Source organism: Pollicipes pollicipes, unplaced genomic scaffold (assembly GCF_011947565.3).
Source record: "Pollicipes pollicipes isolate AB1234 unplaced genomic scaffold, Ppol_2.1 Scaffold_4219;HRSCAF=4965_pilon_pilon_pilon, whole genome shotgun sequence".
Taxonomy (NCBI): domain Eukaryota; kingdom Metazoa; phylum Arthropoda; class Thecostraca; order Pollicipedomorpha; family Pollicipedidae; genus Pollicipes; species Pollicipes pollicipes.
The window spans coordinates 32476750-32494925 of NW_023596448.1; the positions used below are offsets into that span (position 1 = coordinate 32476750).

Here is an 18176-nt window from a genome sequence, read left to right on the forward strand (position 1 = left end):
TGCGCGGCGCGCCTCGCCGCCAGCGCGGCCGTCTCGCGCGCGCGGTCGTCAGCGTCGCGCGCGCAGATCTCGCGCTCGACCTCCAGGTCGCGGTTGCGTTCGTCCTCGGCGGCGCGGCGGCGAGCGGCCATGTCGGCCAGCAGCTCCTGGCGGCAGCGACGGTCCTGCTCCTTCTGCCGGCGCGCCTCCTCCTCCTCATCCGCGCGCATCTTCTGGAGGCGCGCGGCGAGATCGGCCGCCTCCAGCGCGTCCTCCTCGCGTTCGCGCCGCCTGACGCGCTCGCGCGCCGCCTGCTGCTGGTCGAGCACGTGCATGCGCATGCGCTCGGCCTCGCGCATGCCGCCGGCGAGCGCAGCGCTCTCCTCGGCGAAGTCGCGCACGTCGTCAGTCATCACCTGGTGGTGAAGCGCCTCCTGCGCGGCTGCCTCGGCGCGCAGGCGGCCCTTCTCGGCCAGCTGCGCGTCGCGGTCCTGGCGCACCTCCAGCGCGTGCTGCTGCGTGACGGCGCAGCGCAGCTCGTCGCAGTTGAGCCGCCAGCGATAGTCGTCCAGTCGCTCAGCCAGCGCGCACCGCTCGCGCTCGCGCTCGGCGCGCAGCTCCTGCAGGCGGCGGCGCATGGCCTCGCGCCGCTCGTCCGGCGTCGGGTGCGGCCGCGCCAGCTCGGCGTACAGCGCGTCCTCCTCGCGTTCCAGCTTCTCGCGCAGCCGGCAGCGCCGCACACTCAGCATGTCCTGTCGCGCGGCCGCTTGGTGGACGTCGCGGAGGCGCGCGTCCGCGTCCAGCCGCTTGAGGTCGGAGCGGTCCTCCCAGCTGCGGCGCGTCGCGTGCGCGTGCAGCGTCCTCACCTGCTTGTTGAACTGCTGCTGCTTGTACTCCTTCTCGCGCCGCGCCGCATATAGCTGCTCGCCGTGCAGCTCGTTGCGCGCCGGCGGCGCGCACCGGCCCACCGGACTCATGACTCGAGTCGGAGTCGAAGTCGGCGTCGAGGTCGGTGTCGGGCTCGGTTCGGGGCGGACGGAGTCCGGGCAGCTCGGATCGCGTCCGGTCGGTCGGATCGGGTCGGGCGCAGGCGGTCCGCGCTCGTGATGGCGCTAGGGTTCGTGATAGCGTTCGTTTCGGTCGAGCTGTGACGCGCAGCTGATCGTAAACGCGCGGCAAACTCAGCGGCGGAGAACGGGAGTCAGCCGCGGCGCAGGCTCCAGCGCACGCTCCAACGCCGACACTGGACGGAGCGGTATCTCGGCCGACGACGCCGGGAGCCGGCCAGCAGTCGGCCACTGCGTGGTCGATTTTCCGCGGATCGCCCACGTCGGCACGCTCCCTGCGTCCCATGGCTCCTCCGCCTGCCGTGCGCGTTTGATCGATGCGTGGCGACTGGATGAATCGGTCCGCCGTCGATGGCTCAGCGCCGCCCCCGCAACAGCAGCGCAACGTTCCGGATATGGTTATCGAATGTGTAGGCTGCACGTGCGGGCTTTCCGACTCCAGCGGCCCAGCAGGCCCAGCCGCCACGTGTCACGGACATCGCTTGTAGTAAGGGGACTGGCTAACTGCAAGAGCAACTTTATCTTCCCTTGTGTCTTACCGTGCACGTAAGCGATATCATTACCGAACCTATTTACAGGGGGGGGGGGAGGGAATTACGCTGTCTCTTTGATTTGGCTTGTCCCCTATAAATTTAGATAAACGCATCGTTTTTCCGATCTCAGTTGTGTTTTAATGAACACGGAACAAGGTAAACGTGAATCCATGGTGCTGATATTAGGGTAATGAAGTATTGTTCTTTACGAAATTCTGCTGAGATTAGAACAAGGAAACCATGAAGGGTGAGCGCACACTAGCGGACAGTTTGTGTAACACCTCGCAGTGAGCTTCTGTCCCCGTTGGGCAAAACTTCCTGAACTGGCCGCAGTTCGCATACTCAAGCCGTCACCATCTGACAGAACAGCACAGTTCTGGCGGCGGCGACTCGGCGAATTTGGCGCCAATTCTTTGCGGCGAGCATTTGGCACGACTGACAGCGACTGGTCTACTAGCATGATCTGGGCCGCCACCTGTCCTGGCGAGCGATGTTGTGCCACTAAAATTTACACGTCGCCTCACGCAGCGACTTTATGGCGGGCCGTCGGGTCAGATCGAAGTGACGTAGTCGCTCACTGGCCGCATGAAGTCCAGTCTTCGCCGACTCTTCTCGCCCGCGTCCCCCCCCCCGCCCCCTTCTCCCCTCTTCACCCCACCTAATGCCACGCCGCGCGACGATGGAGCAGGGCGACGCGACACTCGAGGCTTAGCCCGTCACAGACACGCAAAATTTCCGTTTCCTGATAGCGGGAGCCAGTTCTGATTCAACGCCAGCGGAGCAGGCGAATAACCCGGCTCATGAATTCCCGTACTCGGCTGGTGCCCAAGTATGTTTGTCTGCGCTGAATCCAACGCAAGCCGGCACCAGAGAGTCGTTTAAATCTTAGCTCTAGGTAGGTGCTCTGCATGGTAGGTGCAGAGCACCTACCTAGAGCTCTAGGTGGGTAGGTAGGTGCTCTGGTGCACCTCTGGGCTGGCGCCAGCAGTAGCACCCGCACCACTTGAAAAGGACCAATACGTCCTCACCCTGAGCATCCTTCCGGCCGAGACCGCACACCCTGGCAAGATCGCAATAACTGGACGGAACTTAAACTGAGAATGCCATCATTGGAGCTTGGAGCCCCGCACCTCTGGTTTCCCAGACGCGCAGCGAAGCTACTGCTTGTCTGTTCCGGTGGCGAAGTGAAACCACTGCGTGTCTGTTCCGGTGGCGCAGGGAAACCACTGCACGTCTGTTCCTGTGACGCAGTGAAACCACTGTGCGTCCGTGCCGGTGGCGCAGTGAAACCACTGCGCGTCTGTGCCAGTGGCGCATTGAAACCACTGCGCCACCAGAGCCCCGGAGCCAAGAACCGCTCAGGTCCCTGCTCTCTAGACCAGTGCCTTGCATAACTCACCCCTTTTACATCATGCAAGCCAGAGCAACGCGAGTGCAGGACGGTCAAACTTACGGCGGCTTTCTTCTTGGCCGGCGCGACCGGTGCGGACGAGATGTTGAGGGTGATGCCGCCGGAGTCGTCCATGGCGGGGGCGGGGGCGGGGGCGGGCGCGGGCGCCGGGTCGCTCCTGTGGCGATACGAGATCAGCATCACGGGTCAGCGCCATCACGGGTCAGCGATCAGCATTACGGGTCAGCGCCGCGCCCGGTTCGGCCGGCGCGGTGGTCACTGCAGTGACGAGCCGTGACGGATGTCAAGCGTCAGGTGAGCAGTGACAGATGCCAGGTGTCAGATGAGTGTTGACAGATGCCAGACATCAAGTGAGTGATGACAGATGTCAGGTGCCAGGTGAGTGGTGACAAATGTCACTTGTCAGATGAGCAGTGGCAGATGATACATTCCAGGTGAGTGGTGAATGATGACATATGTCAGGTGTCTGGTGAGTGGTGGCAGATGTCAGGCATCAGCTGAGTGGTGGCAGATGTTACAAGTCAGGTGAGTGATGAGTGCTGGCAATTGTCAGGTGTCAAGTGACCATTGACAGATGCCAGGTGTCAAGTGAGCAGTGACAGGTTCAGGTGTCAGGTGAGCAGTGACAGATATGAATTGCCTGGTAAGTGGTGAAAGATTCAGGTGTCAGGTGAGCAGCAACATATGTCAAGTGTTGGGTGAGTGGTGACAGATTCAGGTGTCAGGTGAGTGGTGACAGGTGTCAGGTGAGCAGTGACAGATGCTGGTGACAGATGTCACAGTTGCCTGTCATTATCATGAAGATGATGTTAGAAACTGAGGTAATGGAGCCAGACATCCTCCACAACCCCTACAATATGTATATATTATCAATAAATCAAACAATTTATACAGCACATATTTAACAGGGCTGCCCTTCACAGCCTACGGGGGTTTCATGAACTAATGCTCTAGCCAGGCTGCCAAGGTCTTGGTTGACACTCATTTTAACATTGCCTGTTGACCTTCCCATGTCAGCTGGGTAATGCACCAGCTAAAAGACATTTATCCAGTACTGCTACACAACAAGCCCAGTATGTCCTCCCTCAGATCACAATGGGGCTCAAAATGGAAACCAAGATAAACTAGCAAATTGGTGATTGGTGCATTAACCTGACAAGATTAGACCTAGACATGATTCAGCTTTGGAAGAAACAAATCAACTTTTACTCAAACTTGGTAGGAGTACATCAATATTCAATCAAACTTAAAGTTAAAATAGTGCTCTGAATTGACTGCTTATTCAGAAATACCAATATGCTTCATTTTGATTGTCAATCAGAAAAAATCTAAATCCTATCAGTGAGCATGACATGCACCCAAGTGAAAGTCTCTGGTGCACATGCATACATGAAATGATACTGCAACATTTTTTGAGAAATTAGTAATGCTCAATAGCTGGACTATTCAAAGTTTGAAAACATCTGAACATCACCTGCATCAGTACATCTGGCAAAATATCATGTGAGCCATTCATAGGTGCAGCAAATTTAAGCATAGCATGTCTTAAAGTGAAAACTATAACTATTCCTCTCCCTGAATACCCTGTAGACCAGAAACATGACATTTAAAAGTATTTGATTATTTGCTTAGGTTTGAATGGAATATTATTTCTTAGCTGCCTTTTGGTACAAAATGACCTCAACGTCTGCACACCCTTAATCCGTAGTCATCATCACCATATTATTAGCTGCCTAAATCCAATTTGGGTTTAAGTAATTGCAAGGAATGGTGTTATTCTCCATAATTAAATATAACCAGCCATCAAGACTGTATCCAAAGCCACAGTGAGACTTCAATCAATCAATGTGATTTCTGCAGAGAGCGCAGGAAATTCATTTTTAAAGGGCATAATTATCACATTATAATAATAACACGACAATGCCAGTCTCATTCATACCTTAGACACCCCCATAATCAGACAGGAGCATTACTTCTACAAACATGGGCAATAACTCATCTGCAGAGCAGGAGGCCCCATGATCACTTGATTGAATACAGTGTTATGTAGCCTAGCAAAAACTAGAAAGGCATTATGGTGACAGTTATCCTACCTTAGCATGCACCATAGGGCATGGTTGCGATAGCATTCAGCGGGCCCTTGTAACGTCAGGTTTGCCCACACCACACCCCGCCTGCGCATCAAGATGGCTATGGCTTAGCACGCAAGGGAGCTTATATCGAAAACTGAGTTCGATTGACCACAATTTTCGGACACATACCTGACAACCGCGGTACCTGACGAGATTTGCACAGTTCAGCAACACTAATGAACAATCACCCAACGTCGTAGAAGCCCGTAGCATGAGCTGGTTGAGGATATGGCTGTGACCGCTTTCCTCGGGAGCGTGTTTCCTCGAACCACATGCGTCGTATACACAACAAAATATTGGTGCCAGATGGGAAGTTATAGAAAGTTTTCTTATAGTACTGTAGGGTTTTCTTACCAAAGTTTTGAAATGGTTTGTCATTTCATGCACAAATTAGCGCATATTTTATTTGGTAAATGACATAAATTATTATTTGGAACAAATAATACAAGTGTTTGTCTATACACTGACCAATTGTTATGATATACCCAAAAAGCAAAAAATTCAAACAAAAACATTATTCCACAAAAGCAAATTACGCTGCCAGCTTGTTTCCATAGCAACTGGTATTGCTCCATCCTGTCGGAAATAAACAGGCAACCACACCAAAAATAAACGGTCGCAGGGTACTTGGGAAGTGCACGTAAGTTAACACTCGTTGTCAATTGGATGCTGTTTTTTTTGCATATATGACACATCAAAACGTGTCCGTGGCTAAATCTCCGGCATGTAATCGTGTCTTGATCGTAAAGCGTGATGAGTGCTTCCGTGAGTTGACTGTTGATGTCCATTCAACACAATCCTCGTGAAGACTTCAAGATTTGGTCCATGCGCTAGCTTCTCTTTATCTGCGTAGGTGTGCTCGTTTGATGCCGGACACCAGATTGGTTCGTTGATCTTGTCAACAAACTTCTGGGTCCGACAATTACTGAAATTAACGATGCATTCAAAATTTATAGCAACCTCTACATGAGCAACGTCGATATAAAGCATATGGATGTATGTATGTGTATGTGTGTGTGTGTGTGTGTGGTCGTGACTAGAACATCGTCCAGGCCATCTAGCGTCGACCTCTCTCACTCCGATTACCGTGGTGGACAATGATCGTTGTTCCCCGCGGTAATTGGCAACGATAGGTCCCAGAACTCTTGGCTGAAGGCCATGCCTCAAAGCCCACGATTTTCCTCACATGCTCGTGCGGCAACGCGTTCCCAGCTGAGCTACGCTATCTCCTCGACTATTTGACTGCATGTAGTGCCCTTTCCGACCGGTAATGGCCACTTCAGGACCATGGGATGAAGGGAAGTGGAGACTGATCAGGCAAGACTACATGCTGTTGGGAGTCATTTGCTCCGAGACTTAATCCGCTCAGAGAAATTGTGTTTCTCTGTGTGGGGTAACATGCCTCCCTAAACAAGCCCGCACACGCCTCGAAAAGCCGTGGGTTCGGGCAGGGTTTCCTTCAAGGGGCAACAGGGGACATCTAATGTCCCACCAGTGAACATCTATTGCACCCTCATGACTGATGCTTACGGATTGCCCCAGATAAGCCAGGTATTAACGGGTTACCAGGATAAACCAGATTCCAGGTATTTCGGATAAAACCGCGAATAAGGAAAGGAATGTTGATCATGTGGTGGTTTCTCCAGTTACGTGCTGGAGCCAAATTTACGGTCCTGCATGTAGGTCCTGGCAAATATATCTGAGGAACGGTGGAAAGGTATCATTCCGCTGTCTTTTCCAGGTGGTGTTACACGCTGCATCTTCTCACAATCTCAACATGGCATCTGACGGTGAAGTCAAGAAGAAGGAACTGCAACTGACAGCTGCAATTGGATTTGAAGGTGACCAGCCGGAATGAAATGTTGCGAAAACTCAACGTTCGAGTGCATGTCCTGCGCGATATATTTTATGCGTACAGTTGAAGAGGAGCATGTGGTTACTGACGTAGATCAACCATTCACTTCCCGCGTAGTCGATATATATCCCAACTGGCCAACCATCCACCCAAGCAAACTACCCCCGCCCCAGTTCCACGCCCCATGCCACCAGCGAGCTAACTGTGTGTGTGTGTGGGGGGGGGGGGGGGTGTGGGTGTGGGTGTGTGGGTGTGGGTGTGTGGGTGTGTGGGTGGGTGTGTGGGTGCGTGCGTGCGTGCGTGCGTGCGTGCGTGCGTGCATGCGTGCGTGCGTGCGCGCGTGCGTGCGGGTGTATGTGCGTTTAGTTACGACTAGAACATCGTCCAGACCGTCTAGGGTCGACCTCTCTCACTCCGACGACCGCGGTGGATAATGACCGGTGTTCGGCGTTGCTGACCGGCTCGCCTGTCGGGCCAGGTAACGTGCTGAGCGGCCTGCACGTGCACCCGGACGGCACGCACGTGGTGTACGCGCTGGGCACGGACGTGGTGGTGATGGAGGTGGCCAGCGGGCGGCAGCGCTTCCTCACCGGCCACAGCCACAACGTGTCGTGCGTGGACGTCAGCCGCTGCGGCCGCTACATCGCCTCCGGCCAGATCAACTTCATGGGGTTCCGGGTACGGTCGGGCGCGGCGGCGGCCGCCGCGCGCTGGAACGCTGGAGCGGCGGCGGCGGCGGCGCGGCGGCGCGCTTGAGCGATGTGACGCCGGCCGGCCCAGGGAGTTTTTTCGGTCGCGGTCTCGTGTAACGTGTTCATGGCACGTGTTCAGGGTTGCGGATAACACCTATTACACCTCTAGAAGCGCTGATTGGCACGGTGTGGCATATAATCGGTGTGTCTTTTCTGAACAAGGGTACGAGTGCGACCAGAGCAGAGCATTTTGTTTAACTTTGTGCACAGCTCAGCAAGCCATCTGCAAGGAAATCCGTATGCAGTTTACAGCTCGATTGCATCAGCTGTGTTTATACGGCCTGCATCTGCGGCTCCCAGCGTCTCACCAAAGGCAGCTTGTTGGGCTCTCTAGCGCCGCTGTACCCCTCCCCCTCCCCTCCCGTCACCGGTAGGCCGAGGTCATCATTTGGTCGTACGACACGCTGGAGCGGTACGGCTCGCACAACCTGCACAAGGTCAAGGTGGAGGCGGTGGCGTTCTCGCCCAACGACGTGTTCATGGCCTCGCTGGGCGGGCAGGACGACGGCAACGTCATCGTGTACGACGTGGCCACCAAGGACCCACTGTGCGGTACGCCTCGGGCGGGCAGGCTGGGTTGCGCCGCCGTCAGCCGTCTCGGCGCGGGCCGGCGTATGTGCGAGCTGGCCATAGGACTGCGAGTGAGAGTCAGCTGTCGTCTGACGCTCCGTCGACCGGGGGCTCGGGAGACCGAGCGGTGTCACAGTGGTTGCCGCCACGCTTCTGCGTTTTGATGGCTGGTTCAAGTCATGCTGTGAAGAGACGGATGTCATATGCCGTCCACACTAGCTTCGCCTCGACAAACAGGCCTCAATGCATTGCAGACAATGCATTGAGGCCTAGCATTGCCCATTGAGGCAATGCAATGCAGACAAACAGGAGGAGCTCTCGGTAGCACTAAAGTTGCCGCTCCTAATTGGAACGCGTTTGGCCGCGGAGGCATGATACGAAACACGGCCTCGCGCAATTACCAACCGTTCGCTGTGGCGCAAACGCCGCCCGATAAACGCGGGAGCTATCTCCGATCCTTAATTGAAGCTCTCCCATCCCCACTGCGGCTCTGACCTCCGGTGTCCCGTCACCCTGGCGCCCGTCCCGCCGCGGGCTGACACCTCCGTGACCCCGCGCTGCAGGCCTGAAGGCGTCGCAGCCGACGCAGGGCAACTCACTGGTGCTCAAGTTCTGCAGCACCGTGGACGACACGTTCGTGACGGCCGGCGACTACACGCTGCGGGTGTGGAAGATCCACCGCAAGAAGCGCTTCCTCGCGCCTTCCAACGTCACCCTCAGCGAGGTCAAGCGCAAGATACGGTGCGCTCGGGTAAGCAGTACGTGTTGTGGTTTGCTGTGGAAGCAGACCCCGCGGCAAGAAATTTTTGTTCTGCGTGTCGCGGTTCATCGCTCGCTTTGGTTACATACGCTAAGTGTGCTTTTTCCGAATACGAAAGTACACACTCCCTGCGCAGGGTGAATGCACATGTCATGGTGGTGTTGGCATTGTGGGCTGGTTTCTCGGTGCCAGAATGCTGGCACATGAGCGCGCGGTTGTGGGTTCGAGACCCACTGACATCTGCGTTGTTGTACGCCGCCGTGGTAAGTCCGGGGCATCGTACGACCAATCGCGACGCCCTTAAGCGTAAGTTGACCGTAAACTAATGACAGTTACGTGCTCCGTGAAATCATGCAAAATGATATTACATAATTACCACAGACCAATAGCTGTCCGAAGGGAGGAAAAAAATTTGCAACTGTGCGCTTTGCAATTGTTCGTTTTAGCGTTTTAGCGTTCGCAAGCGTTATACCTTTTTTTTTTAACTAGCCGATAATTCGCAGAACAACGCTTGCACTTTGTATTCATTGCAGTTCCGAAACATAACTTTTTCAATAGTGCAAAAGTCAGAGGTAACTAGATATTTTTAATGCCTCTAATACATGCTGTAATCGATTGGAGTCGAATTTTTGTTATGTTCAACGCTGGAATAATTTCAGCCATTTTGATGTCTCGCTGTCTCTTTGTTGCCGCTTCGGATGAATTTCACGTTGAATCCACCATCAGTGGCTAATGGGGCCTGTCGCCAGCTGTGTCCAATTTACGGCCAACTGCAAATATAGCCACACTCACAGCAGACTGCGGAGCAGTGCAGGCCGGGTGTGCGGCGCGCAAAACAAAGACAGCGTTTGTGCCGTTTACTTGTCGTTTATCGACCTGAATTCCGAACCGGCTGTTTGTGTAGGGCTCACAACCTGCTGCACAAACATAGACATGCGCCGTGGAGCCTTCGCCTTTGTGGCGTATTGCGTGAAAAACGCAGAGTCGGATAATTTACTGGCGGAAAAGTTGGAGCTGAACTTGTAAATACGCTGCGGGCTCCGTTTTAGTTCAGCTGAAGCCGAACGGGCAAGCTTTGTTTTAAAAGTCAATTTAAGTGCTTACAAGCTAAAAAAGCTGGACCTTGCCATGTTTCGTTCTAGCTGCACGCTCTAGCGACAGAATATTGAAGTGCTTTAACCGCATTCATGAAGTTTGCTGATAGAGCTTCATCTAGTGAATCACATTTGCACCGTGGCCGAAGTGAGGTAAGCCGTTTTTGGCTAAACTCGTGCGCAAGCTTATTCCGCTTCGGCCGAACAAATTCGCCGAATCTCCTGTGCGCGATGGTTTAACTAACTCGGAGACGTTTTCCCAACCACCGCCCAAAACACACGGAACAAATGGAAGCGCACGTTGCGGTAGAGAATAACATCCACGGGCGCCGCAGCGGGCGAGCGGCAGGCCAGCCACGGCCGGCGACTCTGCCCCTGCCAGAGCGCGCGGCCGTCCTGACCGGAGTGCCTCTTTGAGTGTCTCTCGGCCGGCGACTCTCCTGACCGGAGTGCCTCTTGAGTGCCTCTCGGCCAGCGACTCTCCTGACCGGAGTGCCTCTTGAGTGCCTCTCGGCCGGCGACTCTCCTGACCGGAGCGCCTCTTGAGTGCCTCTCGGCCGGCGACTCTCCTGACCAGAGTGCCTCTTGAGTGCCTCTCGGCCGGCGACTCTCCTGACCTGAGTGCCTCTTGAGTGCCTCTCGGCCGGCGACTCTCCTGACCGGAGTGCTCTTGAGTGTCTCTCGGCCGCGACTCTCCTGACCGGAGTGCCTCTTGAGTGCCTCTCGGCCGGCGACTCTCCTGACCGGAGTGCCTCTTGAGTGCCTCTCGGCCGGCGACTCTCCTGACCGGAGTGCCTCTTGAGTGCCTCTCGGCCGGCGACTCTCCTGACCGGAGTGCCTCTTCCCCGCGTGCCCGGGCAGATCGACGCCGTCGACCGGTACCTGTACTGCGGCACCACCTCCGGCGACATCATGAAGGTGCGGCTAGCGCAGGAGCCGGACCAGATGCCGGCGCTGGTGGCGTGCCTCGCCCGCACGCCGGAGAAGAAGAACAAGCTGACCCGCGAGGGCGAGTCCTACAGCCTGGGTGAGAGACGCAGAGTCCGGCCGCCTGGCTGGCGGCGCTGGCGGCGCTGTCGGCGCTGTAGGTACTGTCAGCGCTGTCGGTGCTGTCGGTGCTGTCGGTGCTGTAGGAGCTATCGGTGGCGGTCTTGTTGTGCGGTCGGAGCTGGTGGATCTGGTTCGAGATTTCGGCCTGTCGGTGCTTCGGCACTGCCGGTGGCTGGTGGCGCTGGCGGCGCTGTCGATGCTGTCGGTGCTGTCTTTGTTGTCGGTGCTGTCGTTGCTGTCGGATCTATTCTAAATGTTAGCCCTGTCGGTGCTGTTGTTGCTGTCGGCGCCTTCGTTGTTGTCGGTACCGTCGTTGCTGTCGTTGCTGTCGAGGCTGTCGAGGCTGTCGAGGCTGTTGGCCCTGTTGGAGCCGTCGGCCATGTCGGCTCTGTCGGCACCGTCGGTACTGTCGGCGCCGTCGGTACTGTCGGCGCTGTTGGTCCTGTCGGCGGCGTCGTTCGCGGTCCGCCAGACTCCGTCGTCGCTCACCGAAGAGCTGGGGATGGGGCGGCCGTGCTCACTGCGCGGAGGTGGCCGTGCTCACTGCGTGCGGCATGGCGGTTGTCCGTATTATATCTGCGCGACGTAACGGTGAACCGTCTCCTTGGGCGTGCATGTTGACTATTTTCCAACTCCTCTGGTTTTATCCCAACCCATCTGTATCAAAGGCGTGCGGTTGGTGACACTCGCGTCACTTGATTCGCCGGATTAGTGATAAAGCTTGGCACTAATGTTAGGCACTTATGTGATATATTGATATTTCCTCGAATGTTTTTAAAACCACGATATATCATTGGTTACTGGTACAGTGGAAAAACAGCATTTGACACCCTTTCGCTGTGCTATGGTGGCCCGGAGCTGCAACAGCTGCGACATCAGTGACAGCTGTAGTAGCTGCAAAAGCTGTGACGGCTGTGGCAGCTGTGACAGCTGTGGCGGCTGTAGCAACTGTGGCAGCTGTGGCGGCTGCGACAGCTGTGGCGGCTGCGAAAGCTGTGGCAGCTGTGACAGCTGTGACGGCTGTCACAGGACAGTCCTCTATCGATTGTCGTGTGGCCGCAGGTATCTGGTCGATGCTGATGCTGCCCAACGACGAGATGCTGGTGGGCACGGGCGCCGGCCGGGTGGCCCGCCTGCAGGAGTCGACCCAGAAGCCCAGGAACACCATCAAACTGATGAAGCGCGTCACAGACCGGCTGATGGACGAGGTGCGGGCCTGCTGTCGCTCTCCCGCCATCGTGCCGTCGAGCTCCGCCCTCAGCCTTTAGCTTTCCCGCCCTCTTCCAGTTGTTCCTCCGCCCTCGTCACGTCGCTCTCTCGTCCTCTTCCTGTCGCTCTCCCGCCCTCGTCCTGTTGTTCCCCCAACCTCGTTCTATCGCCCTCCCGCCCTTGTCCTGTCGCTTTCCCACCCTCGCCCTGGCGCTCTCGGTCTCGAGTCTCGGGCCTGCTGTCGCTCTGCCACCCTTGGGCAGGGCCTCGGTCTTGGTGTCGTTTCTGGCTCCTGCTTTCTTTTGTCTCCTTCCCTCCGTGCATCCCTCCGTTTTTTCTCCCTTCCTTCCTCTGTGCTTCGGTGTTTTCTTTCTCTCTTCATTCTTCCCTTTTTCCGTTCCTCCTTTCTTCCCTCTATCGCTTAAACTCCACCACACACTTCTCCCTCCCCCCCCCCCCTGTGCACTGCATCCCCTACCCTTCCCTTCTTCTTTGTCTCAGTTCCCTCCCTCTCTCTCCTCTTCCCCTCTTTCCTCTCCCTCTTCTTTTTCCAGCTTACTTTCTTCCTCCTGCTCCCTTCTCCCCTCTTCTCCCCTTCTCTCTCCCTCCGTCCGCAGCACTCCTCTCTCCGGACCAGTGTCACTGTTCGCAGCGGTACTACCTGTACATGTCCCACCGGCACGCCCGCAGGTTCAGTGCAACACGGTGCAGGGCCGGGTCACCACGCTGACCGCCGACCAGAGCGGCCGCGTGTACGTGGGCACGGCCGACTCTCACATCTACAGGGCCTGCCCCAGCTCCATCAAGCTGACCCTGCTCCGCACCGGCCACCCCACCGAGGTCAAGGCGGTCACCTTCCCGCGGTGAGGCAGGCACGCGCGCGCTCGCGGAGGGAGGTCGCGCGCGTCGAGGGAGGCACCTGGGCGGATGGGGTGTGCCGAGGTACGACACGCCGTGGGGAAGGACGTGGATGTCGCGCGCGCGGCGGAGGTCGACAGGCGGGCCGTCTGACCGGCGATATTTCAGATCGGCGGGACCACAGTCCGCTCGACGTGAGTGACGCGGCTCGAAACGGTCGCGATAGTTCAGCCTCCATTGCGCCGAGCCGCCGGTGTTTGCATGTGTTTCTGACTGGTGACGTACCCGATCAGCCGCTGCCGGCGCCGCCGCCCAGCCGCCGTCGACGGCCACGCCCCGCCTAACTGGTAGGTGCCGCGGCCGGCAGCGCCTGCTCGGAGCTGTTCGTCACGTGCGCCGCCGAGGACACCCGCGTCTGGCACGCCGCCTCCGGCCAGGAGCTGCTGCGCATGTGCGTGCCCAACATGGTGTGCCAGTGTCTGCAGGTGGCGGCGGACGGGTCAGCCATCGTTACAGGTCGGTGGCGTCCGGTGGGGGACGGGAGGGACCGCCGCGGCTCTCAGGCCCGAGGGGAGGGGTGCGCGCCCGCCCACCCGCCCGTCGCGCGGCTGGAGCTGCTGCAGCGGTTCTAGCCGCAGTGACGGGGAGCCGCACTGCGTCCCGGTGCTTCGCCTGCTCGTGGCCGGGTCGCTGCTGCACGCGCTCGCGTCTCACGTGTCGTTGTCCTAGTCCGGCGTGTCCGTGAGCCTCATGTGTCCGCGTTCGGCGCTCACGCGTCCGCGTCTCGTGCATCCGTGTCCGGGGGCCGTGCCATCCGCTTCTAACGTGTTCGAGCCTGACGTACCAGTGCCCGGAGTCTCACCGATCCGCCTCCAACGCATCCCCGTCTTATGTTAGTGTGTGCCCGAGTCCCAGCCGTCCCGATCTCATGCGTCCATGTCCGGTGCTGACGCGTCCGGAGTCTCGCGTGTCCACGTCGGCGTGTGACCTATCCGGACTCCTCCCGCCGCCCCCGCCCCCCGTCCGATGACGCCGCCCGCCCGCCGGCCGTCGGCCAGGCTGGAACGACGGCATCGTGCGCTCCTACCACCCGGAGTCGGGCAAGCTGCAGTACATGATCCGCGACGCGCACAACCGCGGCGTCAGCGCGCTGGCCGCCTTCTCCACCGGCAAGATCCTGATGACGGGCGGCGGCGAGGGCCAGGTGAGGGCCGGAGCTGGATCGGAGCAGCGCGGGGGAGAGAGGCCTTCGGGGCGCAGAGTTCCCTTGTCCAGTCCGACCGCTGCCTTCGAGGCTGCGCTCATACCCACTCGCTGCTAATACCACTCGCTAGTCCGCTGCTAATCCGAGAGCGCTGCTAAGGCTAGTACTTTCCACTCGCTATTACATCCCCGCTCATTCGCTACTTATCCGAGACCACTACGAAGCCCGATACCCCCCACTCACTATAAATTCCCCGCTCATCCGCTACTTATCCGAGACCACTACGAAGCCCGGTGCTACACATCTGCTTCTTATCTTAATCAGTTTGTTGCATCGATTATCTACCTGCTCGCATTGTATACAGTATTTATGTTTCTGGATTAAAAGTGTCAGGAACATATGTACCTGAGGATGTTACGTTGGCGTTTTTTAAAAAAGAGCATGAGTCGATCTATTTGCGTATTGAAATTATATTATAAATTAGGCGTGGTCATATAATTAAAAGAAACTCATGCACCGCCGCATTCACTATCTCTTGGAATATTTTCCCCGTCATTTCTCAATTTGTATACCCATATTCGTGCCATTATCCGTAATTCGCCCAAGATATATACCCACTCCATCCCGTTACCCATTCCGTGTGAGTACCCATGGGCTTATCCGACCCGGGTGGCCGACTCAGTTAGAATCGAGGCGTCTTCCTCGTGCTGTTGAGTGACGTAAACGAGTGCTGCTGTAAACAATGTTTTGCTTAGCATTTTGTCTGCTGCCCGCTACAAACAACACCTAGTTAAACGCCTTTCACACCTTTCAAACACACTCAGTCGCTAAGCATCTGGCAAGCGTGATTTGCCCGTCACACGCCAGGTTCTCGCCGTGTTTTTTTTTTCGGATTTCACGCCGGACTCTCCGGTTTCTCTGAGAGCTCTTGCGACACAACATGCCTTGACGACCCCTCCCAAGTGCTTTCCGAGCAGCGACCTGCGCGTTATGGTCGTGTTTATCCCGCGACAGCACTAAACACTACTCAAATCATGACCTTCTGAACGGACAACGTCAGCGATTGCACCTGCGTACATGAACCATCAAACATGCACGCCACATTACCTGCGGCCCACAACCTGCGGTCGCCGCATGCCGTTCGTTGTGTCGTGCCCCGGCCCCGTGCGTGAGCCGCCACCGCCGCCGCCGGCCAGGTCCGCGCCTGGGAGATCGGCTGTCAGACGCAGACGCTGCGGGCGGCGCTGAAGGAGCACCGCGGCTCGGTCACCTGCCTGCGGCTCACCGGCGACGACTCCGAGTGTGTCAGCGCCAGCACCGACGGCTCCTGCATCATCTGGGATGTCAGGTGGGCGCGGCCGCCGGCTCAGGTCAGGTCGGGTTAGGTCGGGTCAGGTCAGGTTGGAAGGCGCCAGGCCACGATGCCCTGAGGACGGCAGGTGGGAGCGAACACCGGGTCAGGCCGAGTCAGGTAGGGTCGGGCCGGACCATGGCAGGTCGGGTCGGGTCGGGTCGGGTCGCGTCAAGTCCGGTCGGATCGGATCGGATCGGATCGGATCGGATCGGATCGGATCGGATCGAATCGGATCGGGTCGGGTCGGGTCGGGTCGGGTCGGGTCGGGTCGGGTCGGGTCGGGTCGGATGGGTCGATCGGATCGGATCGGATCGAATCGGATCGGATAGGATCGGGTCGTGGAGCCCTGGGAATGTCAGGCCGGCGGACACCGACTCGGGGGATGTCGCGTGTCCACTGTCACCGGACGCGGACGCGGCAGCTCGGGAAACAGGCCCTCGTGGGTCACGGCACGACATCCTGGCATGCGGACATGGGGTCAGGTATGACAGACATGGACGCTAGTGTCAGAGGTCACACGGACCGCGGACGCCTCATTTAGCCTCATTCCAGACCATCATCAGCATTGGCCACGGGGAGTGATTGACCAGCCCGCGATGCCGTCTCTGCCACATGCCCTGCCTTTGGCGCCGGCGCCTGTTTGCAACTGATTGCACTTGATTGCACCAGATTGTACCTGATTGCGCCCGATTGCACCCGATTGCATCTGATGGCCTGACGCCGGTGTGTCCGGCGCCGCGCTGCCGCAGGCGGTTCACGCGCAAGACGGTCCTGTTCGCCAACACGCTGTTCATGGGCGTGTGCTACCATCCATCGGAGGCGCAGCTCATCACCTGCGGCACCGACCGCAAGCTCGCCTACTGGGAGGTACGGCGCGCGCCCCTCCACGGCTCGTGGCATGTGATGGGGGTCGGGCGGGGAGCGGGAGGGCGGGGGGGGGGGGGGGGGCAGCCGTGGCGGCATCGGCACAGACCGATGGGTTGGGAGAAGCCGCCGAAGATCGCGACGGGCTATCATGATTCGTCGGTCGCGGCCTACACAGCTCGCGTGTCGTTGATCGTGTGTGGCAGCGGTCGTAACCGCCTGGCCGTCGCCGCGTGAGGACCACTGCAACAGACGCAGCTGCGAACTGTACGCCACTAGTTTGTCCGGGCGCTGTGTCTAGTGAGCCGGCCGCCGCGCGGCGCGTTGGTGTCAGCCCGTGCCGGCCGTCGCGCTTCGGTGCTGCCACCAGCCGCCGGCGTGTCCGTGACGCCGCGCGCGCCCGCTCGGCCAGATCTTCGACGGCTCGCTGATCCGCGAGCTGGAGGCGGCGCAGGACGGCGGCCTCAACGCTGTCGACATCACGCCCGACGGCCGCTTCATCGTCACCGGCGGCGACGACAAGCTGCTCAAGGTGGGCGGGCCACCGGGCGGAGCCGCAGGCGGCCGACGGTGTCTGCCGGGCAGGCGTGCGCTGGCGACGGGGCGGAAGGCTGGCTCTCGCGCCGCAAGGCCGACGCTGGCGCGCTGTTCGAGCCTGCGCTCGCATGGCTGTCGTGTTGCCAGTTATCGGCGTTTCTCACGGTCTGTAGCCGATGGGTTCACGAGAACACCGGCGTGCGCCGTGTTCGTCTTGGCTTCCACACGGTGTCGGTGGGACATTGCGTTCATGACAAATGTATAGTTTACGCTGTGCCGGTTACTGGGTCGCTGCCTGGCCCGGCCTAGTGACAGCGGCGCCATAGCGACGGTGTGACATTGATGGTGGCGCTGACACCACGCTGGCGTCATCCACGGCCGTCTCCGCCAGGTGTACCGGTACAGCGAGGGCGACTGCGTGTTCACCGGCGTCGGCCACAGCACGGCCATCTCGTCGCTGAAGATCTCACCCGACATGAAGACGGTCGTCTCGGTCGGCACGGACGGCGCCATCCTCTGCTGGAAGATGCCCGGAGACGTCTAGGCCGGCGGCGATGGGTCGAACGGTGGCGGTTTCGTGACACGGCCGGCGGCTGTTGGTTGGCTGAGGTGGTGTCGCCGTCCGGTTTTGCGGTTGGTTCGGCGGTGCGGTGACGTCAAGCACGACTTGACCTGGGTTGGGCCGGTCGGGTCGGTGATCCCGCCAGATGGCTCGCGATTGGCGGAATCAGGATGACGTCATGCGTGATAACTTCGTGATTGGGTGGAATCCAGTGGCGTCAGGTCCTGCGTGGTTCTTGATTGGTCGTGATCTGCGGGCGGATCCGCACGAAATCGAACTGCCGCCGAAAAGTGTTGACAGCCAATGGCTGTTTAAGCCGCCGAAAGGGTCGAACCGAATCGCCGAACCACGGGAGTCTTCGATTGGCTTTAGCCGCCTATCTTTT

At 58.2% G+C, this 18176-nt stretch overlaps 2 protein-coding genes across 2 annotated transcripts in view; one reads left to right on the forward strand and one right to left on the reverse strand.

The window, feature by feature from the left end:
- The window catches only part of LOC119095294 (putative ATP-dependent RNA helicase DDX31), a 34538-nt gene extending 29200 nt beyond the window's left edge, over positions 1-5338 (reverse strand). Inside the window, exons 1-2 of the mRNA XM_037218151.1 lie at positions 5252-5338; positions 3033-3147 (exon numbers count right to left, since the gene is read on the reverse strand). Of these exons, the coding sequence (XP_037074046.1) occupies positions 3033-3104 (72 nt within the window). The 5' untranslated portion in view covers positions 3105-3147; positions 5252-5338. The remainder of the gene's footprint in view (positions 1-3032; positions 3148-5251) is intronic.
- Positions 5339-5711: 373 nt separating this feature from the next.
- Positions 5712-17773, forward strand: LOC119095212 (cilia- and flagella-associated protein 52). The gene is made up of 14 exons (XM_037218082.1): positions 5712-5762; positions 6864-6963; positions 7456-7655; positions 8104-8281; positions 8863-9050; positions 11015-11180; positions 12266-12411; positions 13103-13275; positions 13638-13786; positions 14329-14474; positions 15671-15822; positions 16578-16695; positions 17105-17224; positions 17621-17773. Exons 2-14 carry the CDS (start codon positions 6900-6902, stop codon positions 17771-17773), a joined length of 1953 nt encoding a protein of 650 aa, XP_037073977.1. The 5' UTR covers positions 5712-5762; positions 6864-6899.
- Positions 17774-18176: the final 403 nt, after the last annotated feature.